The 25,104-nt window shown below is 42.0% G+C and overlaps 1 protein-coding gene across 14 annotated transcripts in view; it reads left to right on the forward strand.

Moving 5' to 3' along the window:
* Window positions 1–25,104, forward strand: part of phldb1b (pleckstrin homology-like domain, family B, member 1b) — a 93,981-nt gene that overhangs the window by 50,617 nt on the left and 18,260 nt on the right. For 5 of the 14 annotated variants that reach the window (XM_016661389.1, XM_016661390.1, XM_016661391.1 and 2 more), the window contains 9 exons: window positions 12,209–12,529; window positions 15,916–16,062; window positions 16,163–16,300; window positions 17,576–17,704; window positions 20,087–20,242; window positions 22,422–22,532; window positions 22,630–22,719; window positions 23,040–23,174; window positions 24,727–24,888. In XM_016661389.1, the coding sequence (XP_016516875.1) occupies window positions 12,209–12,529; window positions 15,916–16,062; window positions 16,163–16,300; window positions 17,576–17,704; window positions 20,087–20,242; window positions 22,422–22,532; window positions 22,630–22,719; window positions 23,040–23,174; window positions 24,727–24,888 (1,389 nt within the window). The remainder of the gene's footprint in view (window positions 1–12,208; window positions 12,530–15,915; window positions 16,063–16,162; window positions 16,301–17,575; window positions 17,705–20,086; window positions 20,243–22,421; window positions 22,533–22,629; window positions 22,720–23,039; window positions 23,175–24,726; window positions 24,889–25,104) is intronic. The other 9 variants (XM_016661396.1, XM_016661400.1, XM_016661401.1 and 6 more) reach the window with 5 other exon arrangements.

Raw genomic sequence — 25,104 nt, forward strand, 5'->3', positions numbered from 1 at the left:
TGTTGAACATTTGAGATTTTGTTCCTTGATGTTGTATTTACACGGTGGCCTAAATTGCATTAATTATTATGGTTCTTTGATGTATTTTCAATGATTTTGTTTGTTAGGGCAGCAAACATTTCCTGAAAAGAACTGAACTGATTTATCACTTGTTTTGCCATAGAATTTCCCTTTAAGCTCTCAGTACCTGGAGATGATCTGGAGCTTCTTGCAGGTTCTTGTTTACGCTCTAACCTTGGCCATAATGAGCGCCGCGTCTCTGTTTGTGAAAGGAGGAGTGACCCAGCTCCATAAACCATGTCAGTGAGCTGTCTGTGACTTGGCTGCTGTCTGTCTAAGCTGCTGCTGACACACAGTGTTGTGGAGTCCTTAGCAACCGCAGTGTTTTTGTCTCCTGAACCGGAGCGAGCCCGAGGGGTCGAGGTGAGAATCGGTCCTGAACTTGTCTGAAGCAACGCACACAGAAGTCCGTTTCAGACAGGTTTTCTATGTGTTGCTGCCTGACTGTAATTGGAGGGTAGCGGAGATGGCTGAGCTGCTCAGAGCCTGGGTCTGAGCCGGGTCATGTTCTGGTGCTTCTTCTGGAGACGTGGCAGTGTGCTGACAGGACAGGACTCACACAGTCTGACCATGTTTAACTCTTTTAATGTCTCATCTCGTTTAGCTTTGACTTTCCTCCTGGTTGAAGAAACCTAAAGAGAAAATAGTCCAAGGTGTATTTGTGTCTTTGATTATCTGTGAGTGTAATAATAAATGTTTGGGTTGGGTTTACACCACTTTATAATCTACCTTTGATGAAGACAGAGATTTGAGTACTGGTATGTTTTGTTTTGTTTTGTTTTTTTACTATATTTCAAAGGTTTTAAGCAGGTGTCATTAGTTTGAGGTGAAATGTGAGTAAAATTCAGACACAAAAGGTCAAAATACAAGGGCTAAACCAATAAATTGGCCCCAATTTCCAAAATTTTGGAAGATAATTTACATGAGAAATCAATCTTCTCTACCTCTGCAAAGGTCTGAAAATCAGCCACTGTCCCTTCTGCCCTGGCTGAGACAGGCCTGACTGACTCAGGTCATGTTTACATGTGTGTGTTGCCAACTTAGTAACTTTGACGAAAATGTTAAAGTTTGCCTTCAGGGAGTCATCACAACATGGCTCCGCTATTAACCGTTTCACGTTTTCACCTGCATTTCATTGAAAGCAGCTCCCCAGGTATTTGCTAATTGTTTCCGGCTAGTCTGAAGGAGCTAAATGAAGGAGCTGCAGGGGAGTTCTCCTTTATGAGGAGAAGGCCCTGAAGCTTAGAAACTGCAGCTCTGAGGAGAAGCTGCATCTCGAAGGCAGAGCTATGTCCTCCCAGGCCTCTTTAACAAGAAAAAAATCGTCACCAGCCAAAATCAGAATTGGCAGGTCAGGCATTTTATAGATCAGTGATCGGCCAGAAAACTGTAATTGGTGCATCCCTACAGAAATAATATTTTAATATCCACTGCTGCAAGTCTCTCCATTGAGAGAGATGTTTTTTCTCTGATCTATGTTGGTTCTGAAAGGAGGCTTGTTGTGAGGCAGCTGGTTCCACAGTGGAGCTTTTAGCACACTGCGAAAGCATCCAGCTTCACTGAACTTTCCATGTTTTGTCATATTGCAGCCACAGTCTTCAGTGTATCTTGCTTCTGTGTTTAACTTAGGTCTGACCTTTGATTAGGCCACTTTAACAGATTACTATGCTTTAATGTAAAGTATCCCATAGTTCCTCTGGCTGTAGTTGAACCTGTGCTCCAGCCTCAGGCTACCTGTAGCCTCTAATAGGTTCTCTCTCAGGTTTGTTCTGGATGTTGCTCCGTTCAGGATCAGCAACATGTCAGACTCACTCTTTTTGGCCTCATTTCTCCTAAAGTAACATTAGGGTGAGCCATAAAAGCAACATGTCCTAAGTTAACTGAAATTTAAAATATATATATTTGTTACTCCTTTGTCATTCTGTTGTAGAAATTCAATTCAGATGTAGTGTTTAAAAATACAGAAAAACTGCACAGTCTTTTTTCATTACCATCTTGAATTATTAATGGTGTAAATATGACTTTTTAGAGAAGTTTTTCTTGGGTTTAAGACCAGAGGTGCTCAGTGAGTGTCATGACTGACACTGACTCCTCTGGAATCAGATCCACAAATATATTAAACCCAAAATAGACGCTTCAGTTTCAGTTTTAACCATAATAGAAACAATTAGTGGTTTTAAAAGATTTTAATGATCCTTTAATCAATTATGTGCTGTTCAACAATATTATATGAAGTTAAATATAAAAACTAAAGTCAAATTCGGTTTTGTTAACATTTTTCTGGGCCGAACTCTGTCTGAATTGAAAATTGGGTATGATCACCTTTATTTTTGTATGAAGTCCATATTCCTATCCATCTCCAAGGATACTTCTGCCACCTCTGCCTGCCTGTCTGCCTGCCTGCCTGTCTGTCTGTCTGTCTACCTGCCTGCCTGTCTGTCTGTCTGCCTGTACTTTTTTGCGTTTATCTTTAGATGTTTGTCTGTTTCAATGGAGCTGATCGCCAAGGAGACTCATCCCGGATCACTTCTTTTCCTGCTGTGGGCTTTCAGCCTCTTCAATGTGTAGAACTAGCAGACGTTGCCCTTTGTGGGTCTGCAGCTCAGCAGTGCCCCCTATCTTCCAGGCATAGTACTTTCTGTCTCACCCTGTGTGTTTCCACGGCACATTTATGAGGCACTACTCACCTCACCTCACCCCACCTCACCTCACCTCACCCCACCCGTCTTCCATGTATTTGAAGAAGCAATGTGTAAAATTCAACAAGTTTGAATTTTTTGAAAATGTTAAAATGATACAGAAAACAAGTTGATAGAACAGTAAAATGGATTTTTTTTCTCATCATTGTTAGTATTTTAGTTGTCATGGTGACACACCATGGTGTTAATAGAGGAGTCATGTTGTGACGACTTCTTGAAGGTGGAGTTTCAGAAAGAGCTGGAGTTAAAGAGACAGAGGCCCAATTTCAAGGCGCTAACTCTTATCCCCCGTGGGGTAACTAGGGGGGCTGGTGCCTATCATCAGCAGGCGAGAGGCCGGGTCACCCTGAACAGGACATGATGTCATTTAGTCGGAATGTGACTATAGTGACATCTGTATTAACTTATATGTCTAATCATAAACTAATTTCAGATATCTGGAATGCAATGTGTGGTGAAGCTGATTTTATGTTAAAACGGCCTGCCGTAGCCTGGCAGGCTCACTCAGCCTGCATCGTGTGGGCAAAGTCAGCCGTCGTTCATGTCCACTGTGGATGACGGTGACATCATCACAGGAAGGATGACATCATCATGAGGTCATCGAAGGGGAACTTTTCAGTTATTGCCTCAGACCAATAATGGGTGGGGTTGGGGGAGGTGTAGTTGGTGGAGGGAGGAAGGGGTTAAAGTGGATGAAGCTGTTAGGATGAAAAGTTGAACCCAGAATAGCAAAGGACAGAGATAGTGCGTTGTCATTTACTATTTTGAGCCAAGCTGACTGCAGAGTGAGTTATGATGCTTTTGTGAAGTGACGGAGTGGAAGGGGGAGGAGGGTGGGTCCTCTGCGGGCTCCCTACAGAGAAAACTGTAGCTGCAATGCATTGTGGTTAATGGAGGAGCATGTCCAGCTGGTCTCTCTGCTCTCAGGTTTGTTGTCCTCTCTTGTAGCTTTTATTTTGACAGGATGCCAGAAATGTTGATGAGTTTCCTGCATGGTTGGCATCTTTGTGACCCTCCTGCAGGATCGGCCAACTAAATATACATCCGAGCCTGTTTAATGGAGCCCAGCAAACATATAGCAGCATCTCCCAGGAGGACTAAATATATCCACTGCTGAGCTGCACACAACCTGCAGCTCCGCCTGCAGCAGGTTATTAGCCTTTTGTTTGTCTAACCCAGATAGTTTTCTATCACAAAAATCTTATTTTGTGATTATGTATACATTGTTTGGAATATTTAACAGGAAATACCATTTCCCCCAAAAATATTCAATTATTATTGAATAACAATTGAGTGTGGTGTTTTATTCCAACTTTTGCTGTTGCCATTTTGCAGACCGGCGTAATTTACCGACAGCTGACTTGAACTACTATTATGTGTGTGTGTGTGTGTGTGGTTGGGGGGGAAGGGGATCTACATGAAAAGCTAATAAAACATTCACAAACATGAAAACGAAGGGTATTATATCTCTAATCTCAGTCTGTTTTAGTTTTATAGACGCACAATATAGTTCCAGTTAGTGAATAGTTTTTCCTCATTAATTACGGTTTTTAACAAAAATGTTTTCTCAATTTCAGTTTTTAGTTAACTATAAAATTATTTTGTTAGTTTTAGTTAACTATCAGCCAGCCTCAGGCCTGCACGTCTCTGTTTGGCGGCAGTAAAAGGACAAAGCAAATCATCTGATCTGAAATAAAACAGTGAAAAACAAACGAGGACAGACTTTCTGTGACACACTAGACGGCCGGCTGGGTGGCTCCTTATCTGGGGCAGCAATAAATCTGTTTGTGGTCCAAAGTAAAGCTGCAGTAATCCGGTGTTGAGACAGATCCAACAAATATGCCATGTGCGTTCATCCCCATCACACAACAAAAGCCAAATTAGGATGAGAACTGCCCCCCTTTCAGCTTCTCTACAAACTTTATTTACTTCTTTAAGAAGATTTACCAGACGAGGTGGAAACTTTCCTCTCCCTGTTGTGTTCTGATCTCTCCACTAGAGGGGGTTATTGTCTTTATGCAGCATCATTTAGCTTTTCATATCTGTTTTTATTTTGTTTTTTTGGGCTGTTAGTGCATATGATTTAGAGAACATAGCGTTCTTAGACTCATAGGATATGATAAAATGTGGGCAAAATAAAATAATAAAATTCTATCCCTAATGGGTAGAACTGTTGATCAGAACTAGATCATATTTTCCCTTGATTCTCAAGTATAATAATGTTCATTAAATGCATCAAAACTATGATCCATGAATGGGGACAATCTTCTAATGTCTCCATCTTCTGCTGGCTTTAACGCTGCAAATGCAATCAAACTACAGCACAGTTTATTTGTTTATAACTTTAGAATTTAAAAAATGTAATAAAATCTGACTGAAAATCTATTGAGAATAAAGAAAAGCGATTTCTTTAGAAGTTAGATTGCTTCTTTCTGGCACAACAAGTTGAGAAAACTCTTATTTTTATTTTCCAGATGCAATATTTGGCACATGAATTACTTTCCCAAGCCATTCATTTATTTCCAGTTATGTCAGAATCTGTCCTCCATAATAGATGGATATTGGATGAGATAAGCGCTACATTGCTTCATTAAATACTCGTACAGGGACGGGATTTCATGAAGAGATTCTGTGCTAATTTTAGATTTTTGTTTTGGCTTAGTTCTGTTTATGACTTTGTTCGTGTAGTTTGAATGTTTTGCGTTTTTCTGCTTTACTTCAGAAGAAGAGTAACACAGAACAGTCGTTTATCTATTTGTGATTAGCCATTATGATCCGAGCTGAAAGTTTTTACTGAATGGTTTTCTTCAGCTGCTAGATGGAGCAGAAGTAAACAACTTGGTACATTACCACCACCTTGTGGTTGCAGCGTTGCATCGCAACAACAGTCCATTGAAATTAGGATGGTTGTTTTTAAAAGAAGCCATTTCTGCTATTCTCCTTTGTTTAACTAATGGGTTTTTTTATAATGTTTTTGTTTGGTGCTTTGTTAAAATATAGAAAATGAAATGATAAAAAGCAGTGTGATGTAAAAAATAATTTGAAGATGGATGCAACGTTAAATAAACAGACTATTAAAAACATTATTTAGTGTTTATAAGGCAAAAGTTTCAATTACATAATCAGTTTAGCATATATCAGAATTTTGTGGTTGTGTTGATTATTACAGGTTTGGATTTCTTTTTGGAATATTTAGTAAAAGTATTTATACTTGTGATGTAAGTTTTAAAACTTTTGTTAATTTTTTGTTGCTTGTTCAAACATTCATTGTGTCTAGTTCTGGATGAGGTGAAACTGAAAAGATTTTTGTTTGTTTTTTCAGTTGTTATGACAACAAGGTATTGTTTTTAGAACTGGGAGCATCTGAATAGTTTAAACTATGACTTCAAATCCCAGAGGAGTTGTTATGGGACCAGAGCAGGACCAGGACAAAGTTCACAGCATCTCTTCCATCTGTTAGCATGTCAAGACACTGTCTTACAGTCTTCAGTCAGAGGTCTCCTCAGATGTGCTGTGAGACTGACAGCTACTAGGCCATCCTCAACAACTTGAAGAGCCTTGGATGAAATGAGTTACGGCATTATTTAATGGGTGAAGGATTTTCAAATTGAATTTAAAATAAAAATTACTTTTTTTGGTACTTTCATCCAGAATTGCATTTTTTTTTTATGTTTAATTGAATGTTTTGAAAGGCAATAGAGAAAAATAATGAAATAAAAAAGAAATAAAATTATGAATATAATAGTAAATTTGCTAAAGGGTAGTATGTACACTTGCATGATTGAAAGTGCTAATACCCTCCTGCTGGCTCTGATTGGTTGATTCTGCAGACCGGGAGGAGGCAGAGGACTCCAGCTTCAACGTTGATTTCTCAGTGAAACCCTTAAAAAAAGTAGCTCTGCCTCAGACCTTTGTTTGGTACAGCAATGTGCAGTAAAGTGTGTTATTTAGAAAACAGTCTTGTGTTCTAATGAGCTGCTGGGTTCCCATGGCTGCAGTAACCTTGTGGGCACCCTGCAGCAGAAACATCTTGTTTTCCTCCTGTTGGCCTCTGCAACACAACAACAGTGTTGCTGTTTGACAGAAGCCGACTGGTGAACCACATCTTCTGGTTAATTAGTCAACTGATGGAGAGCCAGAGAGCAACAGATGGGTGAATAATTCTCCCAGTGGCCATGTTCTTCCAGACAGTGTTTCAGTGTAATGTGGAGGTGGTTCTGAAGCCTAAGCCTTCACTTCCCTTCCTGCTGACAGTGACACCCTGAAACGCTCTGACTTGTAAAGCTTAATTGTCGTTATCTCCCTCCGCTTGATGTCTAAAGCTCCATAAAACACTTCAAAAGCCTCGCACTTATTTGTTCTATTATTTAACGGCTAAAAAGAAAGATAATTGCACAAAGTTGAGCTTTGAGACGATACGTGGCAAACGTTGCACACTTCAAAGCTTTTTTTTTTTTCATGGCTGATATCTGCCGATGGTGATTAGTGGTGGATTAGTGTGAACAGCTGAAAGCAGTCAGCCACGACAGCATCTCTTGAAGTTATTGGCCTATTTCAAGCACGGGGGAGCCCAGACGAACAGTATAAAGTTCTGCTTGGTATATAAAGTTAGTTCCTTTGCTTTTCTTAGAGCAAACCAGCAGGCCGCCTCCCACAGGAGGACGTCCCAACATGCTGATCCATCCCCACCTCTCTGAGCGACGCAGGTGGTTCTGAGGCCGTTCACCAGGAAAGCAGCAGCCACAAATGGAGCGCTGCTGCTGTAATGGAGCGGTTTTACACAGCGGGCGGCAGCAGGACGGTGCCGGCCACAGGGCCAGCTTCGGCCGGGACGCAGCCCCTGCTGTGTCTGCTGGCCCTGGCTAAAGAGAAGCCTGTCTTTTTAAGCAGGGTTGCAGCGCTCATGAAGGTAACCGATGCCGCCGCCGACTATATTTAACTGAAGCTCGCTGAAGTGTTTCTGTCTGCACTATGGGTCAGCTTGCTTTCTGCATGTGATGCCGAGGGGTTCAGTCATTAACAAGGGAACCTTTCACTCCCACCAACCGCTTCAGGCCGGAGATTAAACCACTTCAGCTCCGGAGCCACTGGCACTGGAGAACATGCACTTTGTTTTGTCTCACTTTTGGAAAGAAATGTGATCGTAAAGTATTTTTGTTTCAATCTGAAAACAAGTCCCACTTGACCACAGGAGGCTCGTTGCACAACTCCTTCTGCTTTAGATGGAAAAATAAGGATCTTTTTCAAATGTTAGAAAGCAGGAAATACCAACAGCAAATCAGTGACATGAAACATTTTCACTGTTTATAATTTAGTTCAGTTTATTTATAAAGTGACAGTTCACAACAACAAGTCATCTAAAAAATGTACTTCAATCTTATCTCACATCGTAGCCTGTTTGAGATTCTTCTGGTATTGTTACATGAGGAAAAATAGCCTAATTTTTCTGTATTAACACATAAAAAAGAACATGCAGTGGATCCCAGCCCAGTCACAGCTTTTTCTGTGGAACGTGACAACAAATCATTTACAGAAAATTCACCTATTTGAGTTTTTTTTCTTTTACATATCTATATGTAAAAGAAAATGCGTAATGGGAAGCTGAAATACCGAGACACATGACATACCTTTGGCAGCCAATCCAGGACATGCATTTATTTTTCTGATGCCAACATGCTACAAAGGGATGGCGGACATGTTTTTTTTTTTTTACCTGCTCAAGAATGAACTGAACAACCAATATTTTGATGAAACAACCAAAGTGGTTTCTAGTTCATCCTGAGGGTCACAAACACCCAACAAGGCCTCGCTTTTGGACACTGATGTCTTAGTGGTTGTAGAGAAGCTTATTTTGTGCTAATCCCAGTCTGTAACAGGCTTCCAACAGGAAGTGAAGTATAGGAACTAACTACCAACCAGCAATGGCATGCTGCATCGTGCCCACCACTGCTAGCTGTTGTGGTTTTATTTTGCAGAGATGCTGTCGATTGTTGTGCAAATTTCTTGTCTAAAGCAAATAGTTTACCATGCAGCTGATGTAACTGTTGCAGAACGAGTGTTTTTAAGACCTGAAAGAATCTTGTGTGTTATCCCTGAAAGTCTCTAGAGACTGGAACATCAAGCCTTTCGTCTCTCTTTAATCTTCGATTCTCTCGTCTTTATCCTGGAATTGTTTGAAATAACTGGATCCTGGTCTTCAACCGCCTGCCAGGCTGGGCTTCTGCCAGAGACCAGAACTTGGTGGGTTCAACTCTGGTTGACCTCCATGGAGTGAAAAACTCTGTATGTGATTTAGAAATCAGTGCCAGTGTCATGGACCAGCAGCTTGTTATCTGTGGGGGGTTGGTGGCCACCGGAGAGGGCTGCTAGTCCCATTCCTGTGCCGTTTTGATCCTTGTGCATTCTGCAGGGACACAGAGGAACAAAAGCAGCCGCAGACAGTAAAACAGTGCCGTCTCTTTGTGTTTGCTTCTCCTCTGGGACCAGAACAAGCACAACCCTCCAAGGATCCCAGTTTGATGTTGAATGGGGTTTATTTTGCAGAGGTGGGGGAATGTGAATTTTCCAATTCCCCCCTCCAAGGTTTATGTAGTGAATAAAACTTTGTTGAACTTCCCCAGTTTACTGTGGAAATAGGGTATGATATGAGGAGTGTGTTTGACTGCTGTCATACAGAATGAAGGGGATAATTACCAGCTTTAAAGGAAAACAAGTCTATATTGCTTCTTCTGCTGCCCTGTAGGTTGAAAGGCAGCATCTCTCTCACCTTGCCAAAGCCTTATTGATGCTGTTTGAACTAAACGCACAACACAGTTCTCTCTGCAAAATGACTTTATTATATTTGTGAATCACATGGATGTAGTTTTTATACAAAGTTAGTTGGTTATTGGAGTCTGACATTGGAACCATGGCTACATGCTATCCACCTATCCATTGTCTAAACTCACTTATCCTTGAAGGGTTACACAGGGGTCAATGGGGTTCCCCATGGACAGGTCCCCAGCGTTGTCATGGCATCAGAAACTTGCTCAAGCCCATAAACCTGATTTTGATCCAGTTTGGATAAAAATGGAACGCCTTTTTTCTTCTCCGGCTCAATCTGACCAAACCTAGAAACTAAGCATCTTCTGGATTTCAGAGCATCCTGGAAAATGACAGAAACCTCTAATTTGTCTAAATCTGTCAACATGTTCCTGACAGAGAATTCGTTTCTCTGCAATCTGTAGAAGCCAGACGTCAAAAGCCAAAATTGATTCATGTCGTGGCCAACAGAAATCAAGGCAGTCAGAGCGTCTGTGATCTCACTAATCATCCAGCAGAGCCTGAAGGGTGTCTGGCAGAGGGAGCGACGTCGCTGCCGTCATCTCCTCCGCTTCAGAACGCTGGGCGTCAGACCGGCGTTTGATTTACGTGCACATTAAAGCAGATGCTGCGCGGGAGGATATGTGGAATTGTAGACCTGCCAGTAAAGGTTTTAATTATGGCTCTTTTGTTGTGAATGTTGAACCGCTCACAGGGGTCTTCTGCTCCCTCCCACTCCAGTTAGAAGCTAACTGCTCCCAGATTACAGGTTGAGATTGGGGGTAAATGCTGGGGCTGCAGCTGCTCATCACGCAGGTCCTCCCCACCCCCAGCTCTTATGTAAGCATCAGATGGCCATGGTTAGATTTCTATTATTGCTTTATTTTTAGAAAGAAACACATTCTGTCAGTTTTAGATTTAAACATTTAGAAAGAAACACACCTAAAACACGGTCTCTTGTGTGTACACTGCTGTCTAGAAGTCCATCTAGGAGACACTTGGTCCCAGGCTCTGATGGATGCGGATATGTAGGGGTCAGAGGTCACCGTGTGGGTGCACAGACAGCTGAAAAACACTCTGACTCCTGAAGCATCAGCTATGAGATAGTCCTCTGTTATTTCAGGAGGGGCAACTGTTTCATTTCATGCTCAGAGATTTTGCTTTTTTGTGACCTGCATTCGCAGAAGAAGAACCTTGACGTCACACAGCAGCGCTCTGGTAACAAAGTAATAATAGATGGAGATGTTTATGGATCGATTTTAAAGTTATTCAGCAATGGGATCCGACGGTATCGTCACAAGATCATAAGAAGATGAAGGAAGCTTAGAAAAAGAAAACAACCTCTGGCCTTCAGAGGGACATTGACTGCAAGGCCTGTAGGAACGTCTGTTTGGATGTGTAGTCAGAGCCAAGCGTGGTGGGATGGTGATGTGATTCACTGACAGAATTCTTTCATCATTTCATATATATAATTTTCAGCCATTGTTTACGTCTAGCTCCTGCCAGTGCAGAATCATGACACGCCTCACTTCGGTGGTGTAAAACCGACCACTGTTCAGACTGCCATGAAAAAGTTAAATATGGGTCATTATGGGGGAAAAAATCTGGGTCACCTTTGCCCGCTGTATGAACGTTGCCTTAGCCTACTTTGTGCTGTCAAAGCTTCTCATGAAGGGATTTTTGACAGACAATACTGTGGCTTGAGTCACTTTGTGATATAGAACAAAAAAAAAGTTTAATTTGTTAATTCATGAGTCATCTGGGGGTCAGTTATGCTTTCACATTTCAATTAATCAAGTCAATATTTAAAAAAAAGTCTAAAATACTGATTCAAACTCAGTATTAAGGAGTAAGAACGCCCTTACTCAAGTCAGGGTGCCCACACATCCTTGAAAAGTCTTAATTTTAGATACATAAATTTAAACTCAAGACCGTAAAAGCTCTTAAAGGGGCAGTATTATGTAAAATAGACTTCTTTTAGCTTTACATTGTGTTATAACATTTATTCCCTCATCAAAAACAGACCTGGATTGTTGCCTTGATTCTTTCATGCCTGTTGGAGAAATCCTTCAATGTCCCCTGGCAACTAACCAGCTGTGACAAAGGCCTGGATGGATGTAGCTCCGCCTTCAAGACGCAGAACCTCCTCAATGTTGTGGTTTCAGGGAAACACTGGTAAAAACATCGTTGTAGAGTTAATGGAGGAGTGATGTTGTGATGACTTGCTGAAGGTGTATTTTCAGAAAATGCAGGAGTTTCTTAAAGAGACAGAGGACCAATTTCAAGGCGCTAAAGTACAAAGTCAAATTTTTTAAGACTTTTTTGAGTTTTATAGCTTTTTAGAAGAACTGAAGGTAAGATACATATTTGATTGTGCTATAAAATGGCATTATGTTCCTGGACAACACATAATTCTGCCTCTTTAAATTCATAAGAAGAAAGTCATTTGACCTTATGTGCATTAATCACAGGTCATGGTATTTAATCTTGTATGTTCTAAGTATGTTTTTTTTTTGTTTGTTTTGAGATTCTGACAGTGACTGAGTCTTTTTGCTTGAGTTTAGACCCAGTTTTAGTAACACTGTTTAAGGTTAAAACCACAAGGGTTTGCTTCCTCCTTATCCATCTGTGTTTGGCTCCCTCCTCAGGAGAGGCAGCGGCTGGAGACCATCCTGACCCTCTGCGCCGAGTACAACAAAGGTGAGAGCGTGGGGCTGGACTCCCTGGGCTCAGGACGGCTGGGTTTCCCCGGGAGTCTGGGCGACTGCTCAGGGCGGAGGCCGTCCCTGGAGAATCTTCTGGGAGGAACGCCGACGTCGCCGGCCGCCCTCCGCCTGGCGCAGAGACAGAGAGAGAGCGATGAGGAGAACCTGAAGGAGGAATGCAGCAGCACCGAGAGCACCCATCAGGAGGTGAGGACCTCTCCTGCCCCCAGCAGAGTGTCAGCGCTGCACAATGGAGAGCCACAGGTCAGAGGGCATGCTCCTTTCTCAACACACACTCTCCCTCTGCACGTTGGCGTGGTCGCTGTGTCTGCATGGCTCTGCTGGAATCGGCTTTTCTGCTGTTGGTTACAGAACTCTGCTATGCAGAGTTTTCAGGTGGTCAGTTTATCAGAGTTACAGGTAATGAACTTATGCACTAATTAGTAATTTTCGGGTTGGTTTCTGACCTCAGGCTTTGAAAATCGTTCACCTGCAAATCAGATTGGAACCGATTCCAAATTCTGCACAATCTGTTGATTCGCCACCAGAACCTCTGTGTGCATGATGTTACATCACAAACGACTTAGCAGGGGAAATATTTTCTAGGGAGACATTTTGTAATATTAATTTTGATTTTATGCCTGGTAAATGTCAGTTATATTACATATATATATATATATATATGTATCTCTTTACCCTTTCCATATCTTTGAAAAAAACAACCTCCCTGCTGACTAAAAATCATAAAATCCCCATAATTCTTTGCTGCATTACTACCACTGTCACATGACCAACCTTCTCACGTGCCCCTCCAGAAACAAACTGCAGCAATATGGAAATTAATATTTGTTGATAATATCGGCCCAGTTTTATTTATGAGATCGATTCTAATATGTTAGAAAATGACTGAATCGGCCGATAACGATGTTAGTTCCGATGTATCGTGCATCACTACTGCTTTCTATTATATTAACACTCTGCATATTAATGATATATTTGGCCAGCTGGATGGTCTCACACTCCTGGCGTAAGTTTTATTCACTAAGGTCCTAAAGCAGTGGACACTAAATTCTTAGAAATAAAGAAAAGAACAGGAAAATTTGTGTTTATCATGATCTAGATCATTAACTCCTTTTTCAGCAAATAGCACAAGTCTATATTTTTCTGATGTTGTCCAGCCTTGTTGCCCTGAGATACCATTAACCACTGAGATAAGAAGCAAAGCTGATTTCCACCAGGATATAGAGACTGGAAATGATTTAGTTTAGAATTAGTCTGTTCTAGAAAACTAGATCTAGAACAGTTTGAGCTGCAGACTGTTGCCGTATATTCTGTCTGTGGTTGGTCTCACATGTGGCTCATTAATCACTCACCTGCTTTCATACATTTATGGTCGTTGTTCTTTTCACCTCAGTAGTATATCTAAACATGTGGTTGATGAAACGTTACATCTTCTGTGTTAGAAACTGAACACGGAGCTGCACAGTACAAGGAATACATCGTCACTGCAGTGTCAGTGTGTGAAATATTCACATTGCTTTTTTTCAAACCTGAAATACATTTTAAAAAGAAATGGCTTTCCTTTCTTTGTCCAATAGTCTCTGCCAAGCAGTGTAAATCTCCTGGAGTTTTTTGTTTGTGATATTTGAAGTGTCCATATTCAAGAGATTTGTCTCAGTCTTCCCTTGCCTATCTTGCTTCAACTCGATCCATCCTCAGTATCCGAACAGCCTGTTTTTCTATCCGTTTCCAGCCTGGCTGGTAGCACAGCCAGGCTGCCACCTGAGAGCCAGGTCATTACCTCACTAACAACGCCTCTTCCAGCAAAGAATTGATTTTGTTAAACTGCGTGGATTCACTGCTATTCTGTATGTTATGCTGCAGAGAGACCTCCCTAAAGTTTCTGTATAACTGCTCTAATATCACTAATCTAATCTCTAAACTGTTTAAAACAACACTCGCTGTTTAACCTGTGCTTTACAATTCCAAAAGGCATTTCTGATCTTTGTCTGGTCAACAGCCAGAAACTTGTCTGGAGTTTTTCAACAGTTTTAGGGTCATTTTGATGAGCTGAATCCAAAAATCACGTTGGTTTTTCTCCATAAGGTCAACTTTCTGAACTATGGAGCAACATGAGCATCAAAATGCATGACTTGTTCTCACATCTGGATCAATGAGTGATGAGCAAGAGGAGAGATTCCATCAGGACAGAAAAGAGAAGGAGAATTTTACACAATGAAGACATAATGTTCAAGGCACATGTACTTCCCTTTATCAGTGTTTATTATTCAATTTACAGATATCAGATTTGTAGACAACTTTTTTTTTCTCCTAGAAACTTTCTTATTTGAGAAATATTAACAGAAATGAACTGATAATGTCACAAAAATGTCATCAATTTCTCTAAATCAGATCATATTAAAAAACTTGACCTAATTGAGAAAAATGGATGTCATTTTTGGATTCAGTGGTGCAAAGTAGTCCTAATTCAGTTAAAAAAACATATACAACTTAAAAAAAATGTTTTTGTAACCCAGTGTAATTTATGAACAGCCCAATAGCTGGAGACAAGGTGACACCATAATGGCATGTCACCAAACATTAACAGTCACATTAACAGACCAGACTTCAGAAAGGGAGACACAATATTGTTTCAGTCTTAAACTAGTCATACAAAAAGTGAGATTAGCTTCTAATTAGGATCAGGATTTTAACGTGTTATTTCGATTAATTCATTGAGTACAGAGATTTCAACAATTAAATATTTTAGTTCTATTTATTGCATTTTTTTTACATACAAAGTTACAGGAACAGGAACCTTTGTATTTGCACATTTCTTGTACACCCATAAATCTGATGCACAAGTGACGTCCGCAAACAGTGATGGACAACACAGCTGCTTCTCTTGGCCCAGTGGGGGTTCATTTCTGCTTCAACAAACAATCTGAAGGAACCTTGGAAAACATTATTGTTGTGTTAAAAGGAGTTAGTCTATCACTGAAAAGCACAGACGTCCTCAACACTAATGTCAGCCTCCACAGTCCACATTTCTACAGAAGTTAATGCCAATATTTTGTGAATATTTTGATAGTAGCCACTAATGAAGGCTTTTTTTTGGTCTGTGCCATCAGTGACGAGAACAGAAACAGCTACGCTGTAAACAACCATACCTATTAATGTTTATTCAATATTGGGAAGCGTAGCTAACATGGAAGCCATCGCTCACAGCTCTTCATTCTGTTCCGTGATTGGCCTGGTTGAAATTCTTTCAAAGAAATCGAGTTTAGTGGGAGAAATCCTAGACAGAACACTGAAGGGAGATGAGAATCAAGCGGCGTTGCTAAGGAAAGCAACGACCAGGCTAGCTTTGAATGTGGTTTGATGGAAAAAAACAACACCCAAATAGGATAATAGTCACAAGTTATCATAACTTTGTGGTTTTATCTGCTCTCAGCTGTCCCTTTCCCACATTCTTCGGCAGTATCATTGGCCTGAAGTGCTGGTATAAATTTCTTTTAACAACTGAAGTCAGTGAATCATCCCTTCTATGAAGGTTAAATCAAATCAGATTCCACTGAAGCTTTTGCTACTTCTTCAGACGTGTGGTTTTATTTCTGTTGGACTAAGTTCACCGTCTCCCACCTGTGCAGCACGAGGACTCGTCTGGCTCAGGCAGCGCGGGCCGTTCAGAGCTGACTTACCTGGAAGATGAGAGGACCCACGTTCTGGCCCGGACCGACGAGTTCAAAACCCGACTCACCGAGTTGGAGCAGCAACTACAGGAGTCCGAACAAGAGGTGCAGCGCGGAGTTAAAGGCGGCGGAAATGACCCGAGGCTCAGAATGATCCGTCTTTTGATGACGCCGTGTGAGTCTGAGTGTGCTGAAACCTTTGCAGGCGGAAATGGAGCGCGCCCTGCTGCAGGGCGAGATGCAGGCCGAGCTCGACCAGATAGAGGCCGAGACAGACGTCGTCAGTCAGCTGCAGCGCAAGCTGGAGGAACTGGAGAGCGCCATCCAGAGGGAGAAGGACAAGGTACACACAGCAGGAACCTGAGCCGTTAAGATTTCCAGCTGCTTTGGCGAAGAAAGAAAGTCAAGTTCACCATTTCTGCTGCTTCAGTCTCTGATCAGCCTTTGCATTTGCATCTGGTCCATAGCTGTGTTTCTGCTTCATGCAGTGTTCTGCTCTGGTTTTACTCCTGTATGGTGGAACATGTACATCTGGGCTGAAATGAAGGACTCTGCTTTCTGGGTTTAGTTTCTTGCATGTTGCTATATTTATTTTCCAGCTATCTGACCCTGCTAACCTGATCATTAACATCACTGAAATCTTTCTCTTCTCCAGAACTTCCAGAAACTTCACCTTCTTAATAAAGCCCCATGCCTCTTCACAGGCAGCTTGACTAAAACCATCTAACTTCAGACATCCTATTGCTTTTAGATTTAGATATGTGCATATTTATGCTTCTGTTAGCCTATTCTGGTCTGCTTTTCTGCAAGAAAGTATTAGTACCTTCCTATCTCCATGTTCGGTCAGATCTTCCACATCCAGCTGCAATAATGAATCGGCAGTCGTCTTCTGCTTATGTTTTACCTGAGCAGAAGAAAACAAGAAATATTGCTGCTGTTGTGGGATGATGGAGAGCAGTTGTAGGACACTGAAGTAATTTCTTTAGCACAGCCAATAACAGCAGGTGACGCATTAATTGATTCCTGAGGATGAAAATGGAGCAGCATCCTGGAGAGCTGATGCAGTTTACCTGGAAGACATTTGATGGGAAATGTTCTAGTAGATGGAAGGGTGTTGTTCTCAGCCAGGGTCTACAGTGCCTCGCAAAATTATTCATACAACTTGGATTTTTTTCCCCGTTCTTTTTTCTTATTACCAAGCCTCAGTGTATTTTCTTTCAATTTAATGTGTTAGACCAACACAGAGTAGTATGTGGCGTACCAGAGGTGCCCCCTTCGCAGTGTTCTGGCCAGTCAACAGTGTTTAAAATAGTCTGATTTGGATTTTGACCGATACTAATTTTGTCTTCTCTGTAAGTCAGCTGATTGGCAGTGCACTTCAGCAGGTTAGGGAGGGGCCTTGTTTTGATCCATTAGACTGGATGAAACTTAAAACTTCTGGATTCTGAACCGGCCGATGCTGGAGGCTGGATTGTGGTTTTGCTCCCAAGTTGTATAATCAGTATTTAAAAGTTAGTAATATGCTCAGTTTTTTTTCTCTCTTTCTCTCTCTTTAATCCTCCCCAAACATCCATCCATTCTGTGTGTGTGTGTGTATGTGTGTCTCATGTCTTCCTAGGAGAGGGCAAATGTTGAGGCCGAGCGGCGGGCCCTGCAGAGGCTCCAGGAAGGCTATGCTGAGCTGAAGAACCAGCTTCATAACTGTCCAGAGTCCCTGAGGGAACAGTTGCAGGAACAGCTCAAAAGGGTGGGTCTTCCCCCCCCCCACCTTCTGACAGGCATCAGCGGTTGCAGCCTTTTTGTATTAAAAAGTTGAGCTAAAACATTAAACGTGACATTACCTGTCCAGGAAAGTCCTCAGTTGCTCAGCACTGTGTTCAACAGGCTGTTCTTGTGCCCGATATGAGCTGCAGCATTCAGATTGTTTGACAGGATTTTACAAATCCATAAATAATTATGCCATCCAAACTTTCTTCATCAATATTAACCTGCAGTTGATAACAACTACAATCACTTTCAAGCTGTTTCAGGTTAAAATTGTAAATAAGAAATCCTTTTTTATGTTTTAACTGGTGAAATAAAGGTTTAACTAACAAAACATATTATTGGGATTTTAAATGTTCAGGTTTTATCAGTCTAAGGCTACATTCACTGTAGGAATTGGTGTGATCTGTATCTGCATGTTTTAGGTGTTTTCCTTCTGCTACACCAAGGGTCCCCAAACTACGGCCCGCGGGCCGGATCCGGCCCGCCTCCTCATTTGGTCCGGCCCCCTGAACAATACCAGAGAGCATTCAGTGTTTTTTTTCATAGATATGTGGATTTTTCTTCAACCACCAGGGGGGCTCTTGAGCAGATATGAAACTTAGTTTCCCTCAATGGAATATATACTAGTCAGTACCAGTCACCGTTTCGCTCACGTTTTTTTTCCATTTGCATTCTGGGTAAAAATCTATCTACAAACGCGAATATGTCGTCGGCAGTAATCCAATGCCCGGTCCACAGTTTCACTCTCTCTCCACCCCCTCCCCCCCCTGTCAACAAAACTTTTCTAAGGTTTCTTTCTCGAAAAACTAAGACCGGCCCCCGACCAGAAAAAGGAACAGTCATGTGGCCCTCGCAGGAAAAAGTTTGGGGACCCCTGTGCTACACACCTGAATTGTATCTCTGGGTGATTAACAGGCTTCTGCAGTACTTGGTGGTCATGCAGTCATTTGAATCAGCTGTTCTGGAATAGAGGCACATCTAAAACATGCAGAGCAGGAGGGCCTGAGGACCAGGGTTGAGAAACACTGATTTAGACTATAATGTTAAAATTAATCTGGTGCTCAAGCGCTGTAGTCTTTCGAGGGCAGGTAGAGTTTCGGTTAAAGTTAGTGCTTTAGCTAAAAATCCCAGGTTGGTAAATCACTTCTACGTTAGCAAAGCTAATGTTTATGATTAGTGCTTTAGGATTAGCACAACTAAGTTTTTAGCTAGCAGTTATCCTATTTGGTAGCTTTTTTTTCACTACCAAATAAGAGATAGATTCAGATCATCACAAGACCCCATGATACAAGATCTCTTTTCATCTGTAGTCACTCTGTCCTGTTCATCTGTGAGTAAAATGTTGTAAAACCTAAGCTTGAGGGAAATTACTTTAAACCAAAGAACTCATCAGTCAGATACACAAATCTGATTTCCTGCTGGTTAAGAGTAACTGAGAAACCTCATCACACATGTTGTGTAGCAGCTAGCTGCAGGAAACATTACCTCCCCTCACAATGCAGCCGTATCTGGACCCAATCCCCTCAGCTGCTGCTGATGCCATCGCTAAAGCTGAGGAGGCTTCATACAGCCATAACAGAGTAACATGAGTTCAGTTTTTACTGGCTTCCACCTCGTAGCTGGTTTCATGGAAATCATGTCATTGCCTGGTTCATATCGATTCTGTTTCATTTGGTCTAATGCATCCACAGGAAGAGAACAGAGCTGTGAAAAGAGTTGAAATGCCAAACAGGATAAACAGAAGCTGAGCCTGAAGAACCTAGACGACTTTGTTCTGTGTTGGGGTGTTGTAGAGGTTATTTTTTTTCTTTATTTATTTTAAACTCCTGTTAAATGGGTCAGTTTAATTCTTACGCCATCCGTATGTGAATTAACATTCTAGGCCGTCTAGGCTGCAGTCTCAAGAGGCTTGATAATAACATTTTATCCTGTCTGCAATTCAGCTTCTCTAAAGTTTCAGAGAAACATTTTACTGTAACTTACATAGATTTGCTCTAAAGATCAGCTTAATACATCCTTTCAAACAGTGAATCACTTCATTTCAAATGAAGCTTTGTTTCCTATGCTGTAGATTTACTCTCCCATGTTAATAGGCTACTTTTCAACCCACATAAATATGTTTTCACTCTAAACTAATTTAATATTCACGCAAATTCAAGTCAGTGGCAATCAGTTGAGCTCAAATCATCATCCATCAAACTCTAAGCTTGAAAGCCAGTGTTTTAGTTTGTTTGGCTGAGAACTGCTGCTGGTTTTATGAAAGTGGGGTTGGTTTCTGAGAGTACTGGATACCGTATCCAAGGGTGGGCAACGTGCTGTTGCATGTTTGTTCCAATCACAATCTTCTGATGGGCTCAATTAGGACGGAGAGGCACTGGAAGCAGGGACCAAGAAGTTTGAGGATCTGGAGTTTCAGCAGCTGGAGAGAGAGAGCAGCCTGGAGGAGGAAAGGGAGACGCTCAGCCAGCAGCTCCTTCAGGAGAAGGCAGAGTACCACCGCAGCGTGGCCAAGAGGAAGGTGAGGACCCCAGGACGTTTAAACCAGTGAAGCAATACAACAGTAGCTGTGGCTCCATCCTGTTGTCATGCAAATTATTTTTCTGAACTTTTGAAACGTTGCAAATAAAAAAAAGAAAATGCAAATTTGAAGTATTTCTTTCTATTGGTTTGGAGTGAGTGAATCAAGCTTCGTAAAGTAAATTCAGTGAATGTTGACCCCATGCAAGGCTGTAATTAACATGATTCTGGGGTTGAAAAGTAGCATGGAGCGCACATCTTAGAAAAAATCAAAACTTTGGAAGCTTAGACTTAGAAACTTTCAGAGTTCTGTGCCTCTGGTAAGGCACAGACCCATCACTGGATGGGATAATTTGCTATGCCAGAACTTATTCAACAAATGTGTCTCTATCTCCACTTTTGTGCTTTAACTCTTTTCAGAAGAGCTGAAAACCACCTGAAGGTTTTTTTTTACTAACCACTCTTATCACCCTTTTTTACTGTTTTTTTTTACAAAGTTAATACCAATTCTGTTGTTTCCAGCAATAATTTCTAATGTCATTCTTCAAATAATAAAACAAAAAAGGCTGATGAAAACATGGGTACTGTTACGTGGACGTGCGGTCAGGGTAGGCAGAGCCTCACCTGTCATCATGGAAGAGTAGTAATAAAACCATTTATATTGCCATTTTCACCCTGTGATTTGTACTATAAAGTATCTATTTTTTACTTAGATTAACCAATTCAAATGCTCAGAACTGAAGCAGGTGAGGCAGCAGGAAGCTGAGCCTCACCTGGGATTGATCAACCTCTCGCTAACTGTGCTGTCTGCCATTCTATGAGAGCAGGTCCTCCTGTCTGTACGCCAGCAATAAAATGGCTAAAAACATTTAATATATGGACTGATTTTCCATAATCTAGCTTATGTCTATAATGTACAGTGTTTTTTGTCACCAACTGTGTTTGTATCGTGTTTTGTGGAGCGATCAGAAACGGCAGAGAACAGACTCGAGGTGAGGCAGGCAGTTCTCTTGCCTCATGGCAGGGGGCGCTCATGATCCCAGATATTGTGACTGCACAACTGTAGAGTAAGACAGTGAGCTAGCCATGGAGCTAGCCATACATTTCTACACTTTAACAGTTTTCTAAAGTGGATTTTCAATTGAAGCAGGAGATGATAACTAAAGCAGTGCTTCTCAATTCCAGTCCTCACCTCCCCCCTGCTCTGCATGTTTTAGATGAGTCTCTATTCCAGAACAGCTGATTCAAATGATTGCATGACCTTCAAGTACTGCAGAAGCCTGTTAGTCACCAAAATATTGAATCCAGGTGTGTGGCAGAAGGGAAACATCTAAAACATGCAGGGCAGGGGGGCGTGAGGACCGGAATTGAGAAATACTGAACTAAAGGAAGACCAACACCGGAGCTGAAAGTTTTGCTTCAAGACAGTTTGATGATTCTTAAACAGAGTAGAAAAGACATGCCGAGGATAGACTTGGCTTTGGATGAACGGATATTTTTGTGCAGAATTAGTGGTGCATGGATTTCATTGATACATAAAGGTAAGACAGCAATAAGATGTTTTTTTAATGAAATGTGCGTTTTGTGGGCTACAGTTTGTCTAAATAATTCAGTAAAGTAGAAGCGGTAGCTAATCTACCACAACAATTATTTATTAATAAAATATTAAGCCTAAAACATACAACAACAGACTGAATGTTCTGTTATGTGTGCAAATTTCTTGAATGTTTTTTTGGTGTTAAATCCTAAAACATGAAGTAGCATTGTCAGTTGCTATGGCAACGTGTCTGCGTGTAGCGTGGCAAATACCTCTTTCCCTTTGCTGTGGATCATAGCACAAAATTAATACCTACATTTCAATGTTTCACTGAGTTAACTCGGCTATGGATGACATGTAAAAGGTTAGTCTTTTTGCCCCCCAGCGTTGTACGCCTGCGCGAAATTTCCGTACGTCCAATAACATACATGGTGTCTATATAGAAGTAAGTCAGTGCCTCACCAGCAATGAACCTCACCGCACGTCACTGGTACTGTAGCCCTGGATGCTAATCATCTATTAGCAGGTGTAGCAGGAGACCCTGGGCTATGTCTGCACTGTTCAGCTGACAAATGACTGTGGTTGCATCCCAAGTTAGAAAACCTTCACCCTGAGGATCGGGTTGTTGTTTTCTCCTGTGTAGGAAAAGGTTTCTGCTCTGGAGAAGCAGGCCAGCCAGCTTGGCCAACAGGCTTCCCAGGAGTGTGAGCGGCTGGCCAAGGACCGGACCCTCGTGCTGCAAATGCTCCAAAAGGTACAGAAGAAAATGGAAGAAAACGCCTCCTCCCCTAAAGTCTGAAAATTTCAGAAAAGCATGCATCAGTATATTCCAAATTCTGCTTTTATTCCAGGAGAAGGAGCGACTGTTGGCTCTAGAGAAGAGATACCACACCCTGACCGGAGGAAAGAGCTTCCCCAAGTCTTCCTCTGCCATGAGAGAGGTGAGTGAAAAGATGATTAGTTTCCAACGCCTCACTCATTTCACCGTCATCTCACTCAGATCTCCTGGCTTCTCCTGGCTTCATGCTAGTCTTCTGACTGTAGACTAGCATGAAGTCTGCGATAACTGTTTGGATTTAATGCAACTTCTGATAGCAAGTCATAGGTTTTTCAGCTGATTCTTGCTTTAATTGCTAATGATTTATTGAGTATCACATGAATTAGTTCAATGGAAACATGTTGCTGAAACTCCAGTCACCTGAAAAGTCCCAAACCTTGACTGTGGCCAATAAAAGTACCTTCCAATGACCTGTCCAAACAGGAAACTCTCCATATCAGCGAGGCTGAGCTGTTGCTGGGGGATGTCCGGTCCTCCCAGACCTCCCTGTGTGGAGTCTCTCCTTCCTTCTTACATCCTCCCCCCCTCTGTCGGTTGTTCCCCAGCAGTCCCACAGAGGTAACTGACCTGCTGACCCCCGCATGATGCCTGCTGCTCCCCCCTCTGCTGTGGTGTGTCCCTCACCCATCACCAGGTGTATTGTGAAGTAGGGTCAGCTCATTTAGAGCAACACTTCAGTTATCTGCTTACTAAACCAGGGTGTCCACACATTCTTAAAAAGTCTTAGGTTAACATATCTCAAATTAGGCCTTGAAATGTCTTGAGCTCATTTGAAAAAAACAGTTGGTCTTTAATATGTTGATATTAAGTCTTAAACTTTGTCTTGTCAGGACTGTTGTATTTTCAGATTATATTTTTTGTTGCTAGAGTTTTCTGTCATGTTCTGTGACTCAAGACGGTTGAGGCTACTGGTAACCAGCTGACAAAACATGTTGTCTATATTTTTGCTATACTTGATTGTATTGCAGCATCAACCCCAACCATTCCCTATAGTTATAGTTTTGTTCTGTCTTGAATCGTATTAACGGTGGCATTAAAAAGGTCTTAAAACCATCTGTTGTTTGAGTTGGTGAATCTGCAGCAGGTCAATATGGTTGACTTGCTGCAACCAAGTCAAACAAACTTGGTTGACTAAGTATTGTTAGTCCAACCCAGTTGAGGGTTACTGGTAACTTATGGCTAGCATACTCTTTCCTAGCTAGCCAGCTAGCTTTGTTGCATCTACAGTGGATAAGTGCAAATTTATTGCCCATTGGTTGGATGAAGTTTGTATATTTCCGTGGAGATGTCGCTCGTAAATTCCATTCATAGTGGTCTTAAGAAGTCTTAACTTTGAGTTGGTAAAACGTGGAACGAGGAACCTTGTAAATTCTGTCTTCATAACAAACTTATCACACTGATCCTGCTTCATAGTGCACTCCCCCTGGTGTGACCACATTGTGATCTGCTGGTGTTCAGTGTTTTCCCTCCGGTTGATCCGAGCAGCCACAGGTTGGCCATCGTACCAAGCGGATCAGCGACGTGTTGTTGTGTGTTGGCCATGTGACGTCTGTCTCAGAGTGTGTCTGGCTGTCACCAGAGCCGCTGTCAAGTGTCCATGCCATTGTTGTGTGTACACGAGTGTTATGGTAGTGTTTGTAGAAGGCAGCGCCTCTCATCCTGTCTGCTTCTTGCCTCGCCTTGGCCGGGCCTCAGGAGTACATGAAGCTGTCAGAAGCCTGTAAGCTGTACTGGGCCGGCGCCGCCGAGGTACTCTTACTTCCTGCTTAACGCTTGACGTATATCTCTCTCTCCTCCCATCCTTCCATCTTCATGTCATGTTGCTCCCTCTGCTGGTTGGCTTTGTGCCGCATGAACGTTTGCTGTGACTTTCGATTGATGAAGAAGTGTGAGAAAGGCATGCTTGTTGGAAGCAAGTTGTTGTGTGGTTGGAGATGCCAGAAGAGAAATCTTCAAACTAACTGTGATGTTTCTTAGTGATGATCCAGCGTTTGTTTCCTCTTCACCTGTTTCCCTCCTGCTGCTGTTCTGGTCTGGCTGACTTGTCTCTCTCTGCTCCCCCCGCCTCTCCTGCTGCCTCCCATCGTGTGTGGGTGTTCCTCCTGTGAAGGAGTATGTGACAGTGGGCCAGTTAAATCAGATCTATGGGATGCCCAAGGTGGAGTCTTCCCCTACCTCCCCGCTTCGCCAGCCCCTGCAGCGTGGAGCAGGAGACCCTGCCTTCTCCTGCCTCCCCTCTCGGCATGGCTCCTCCCTCTCTCTGTCTGTGGAGGTGTGTGTTATCCTCCCCTCTTCTTCTCCCTCTCCTGCAGGAGTAATTGTTTAGGAGTGTAAGCAATAGAAACGCCTGTGTGTCTCAGTTAGAGGTATGCAGGTAGCTAACTGAGGTAAGAGGAGATTTAAGAGACGTATTCGAATTGTTTAAAGTGCTAAATACAGTTCCTTTATAAAGTATTCTCCCCTTTTTTTTGTTTGCAGTTTTTATTGC

Source organism: Poecilia formosa, unplaced genomic scaffold (assembly GCF_000485575.1).
Source record: "Poecilia formosa unplaced genomic scaffold, Poecilia_formosa-5.1.2 Scaffold328, whole genome shotgun sequence".
In the NCBI taxonomy this organism is placed as follows: domain Eukaryota; kingdom Metazoa; phylum Chordata; class Actinopteri; order Cyprinodontiformes; family Poeciliidae; genus Poecilia; species Poecilia formosa.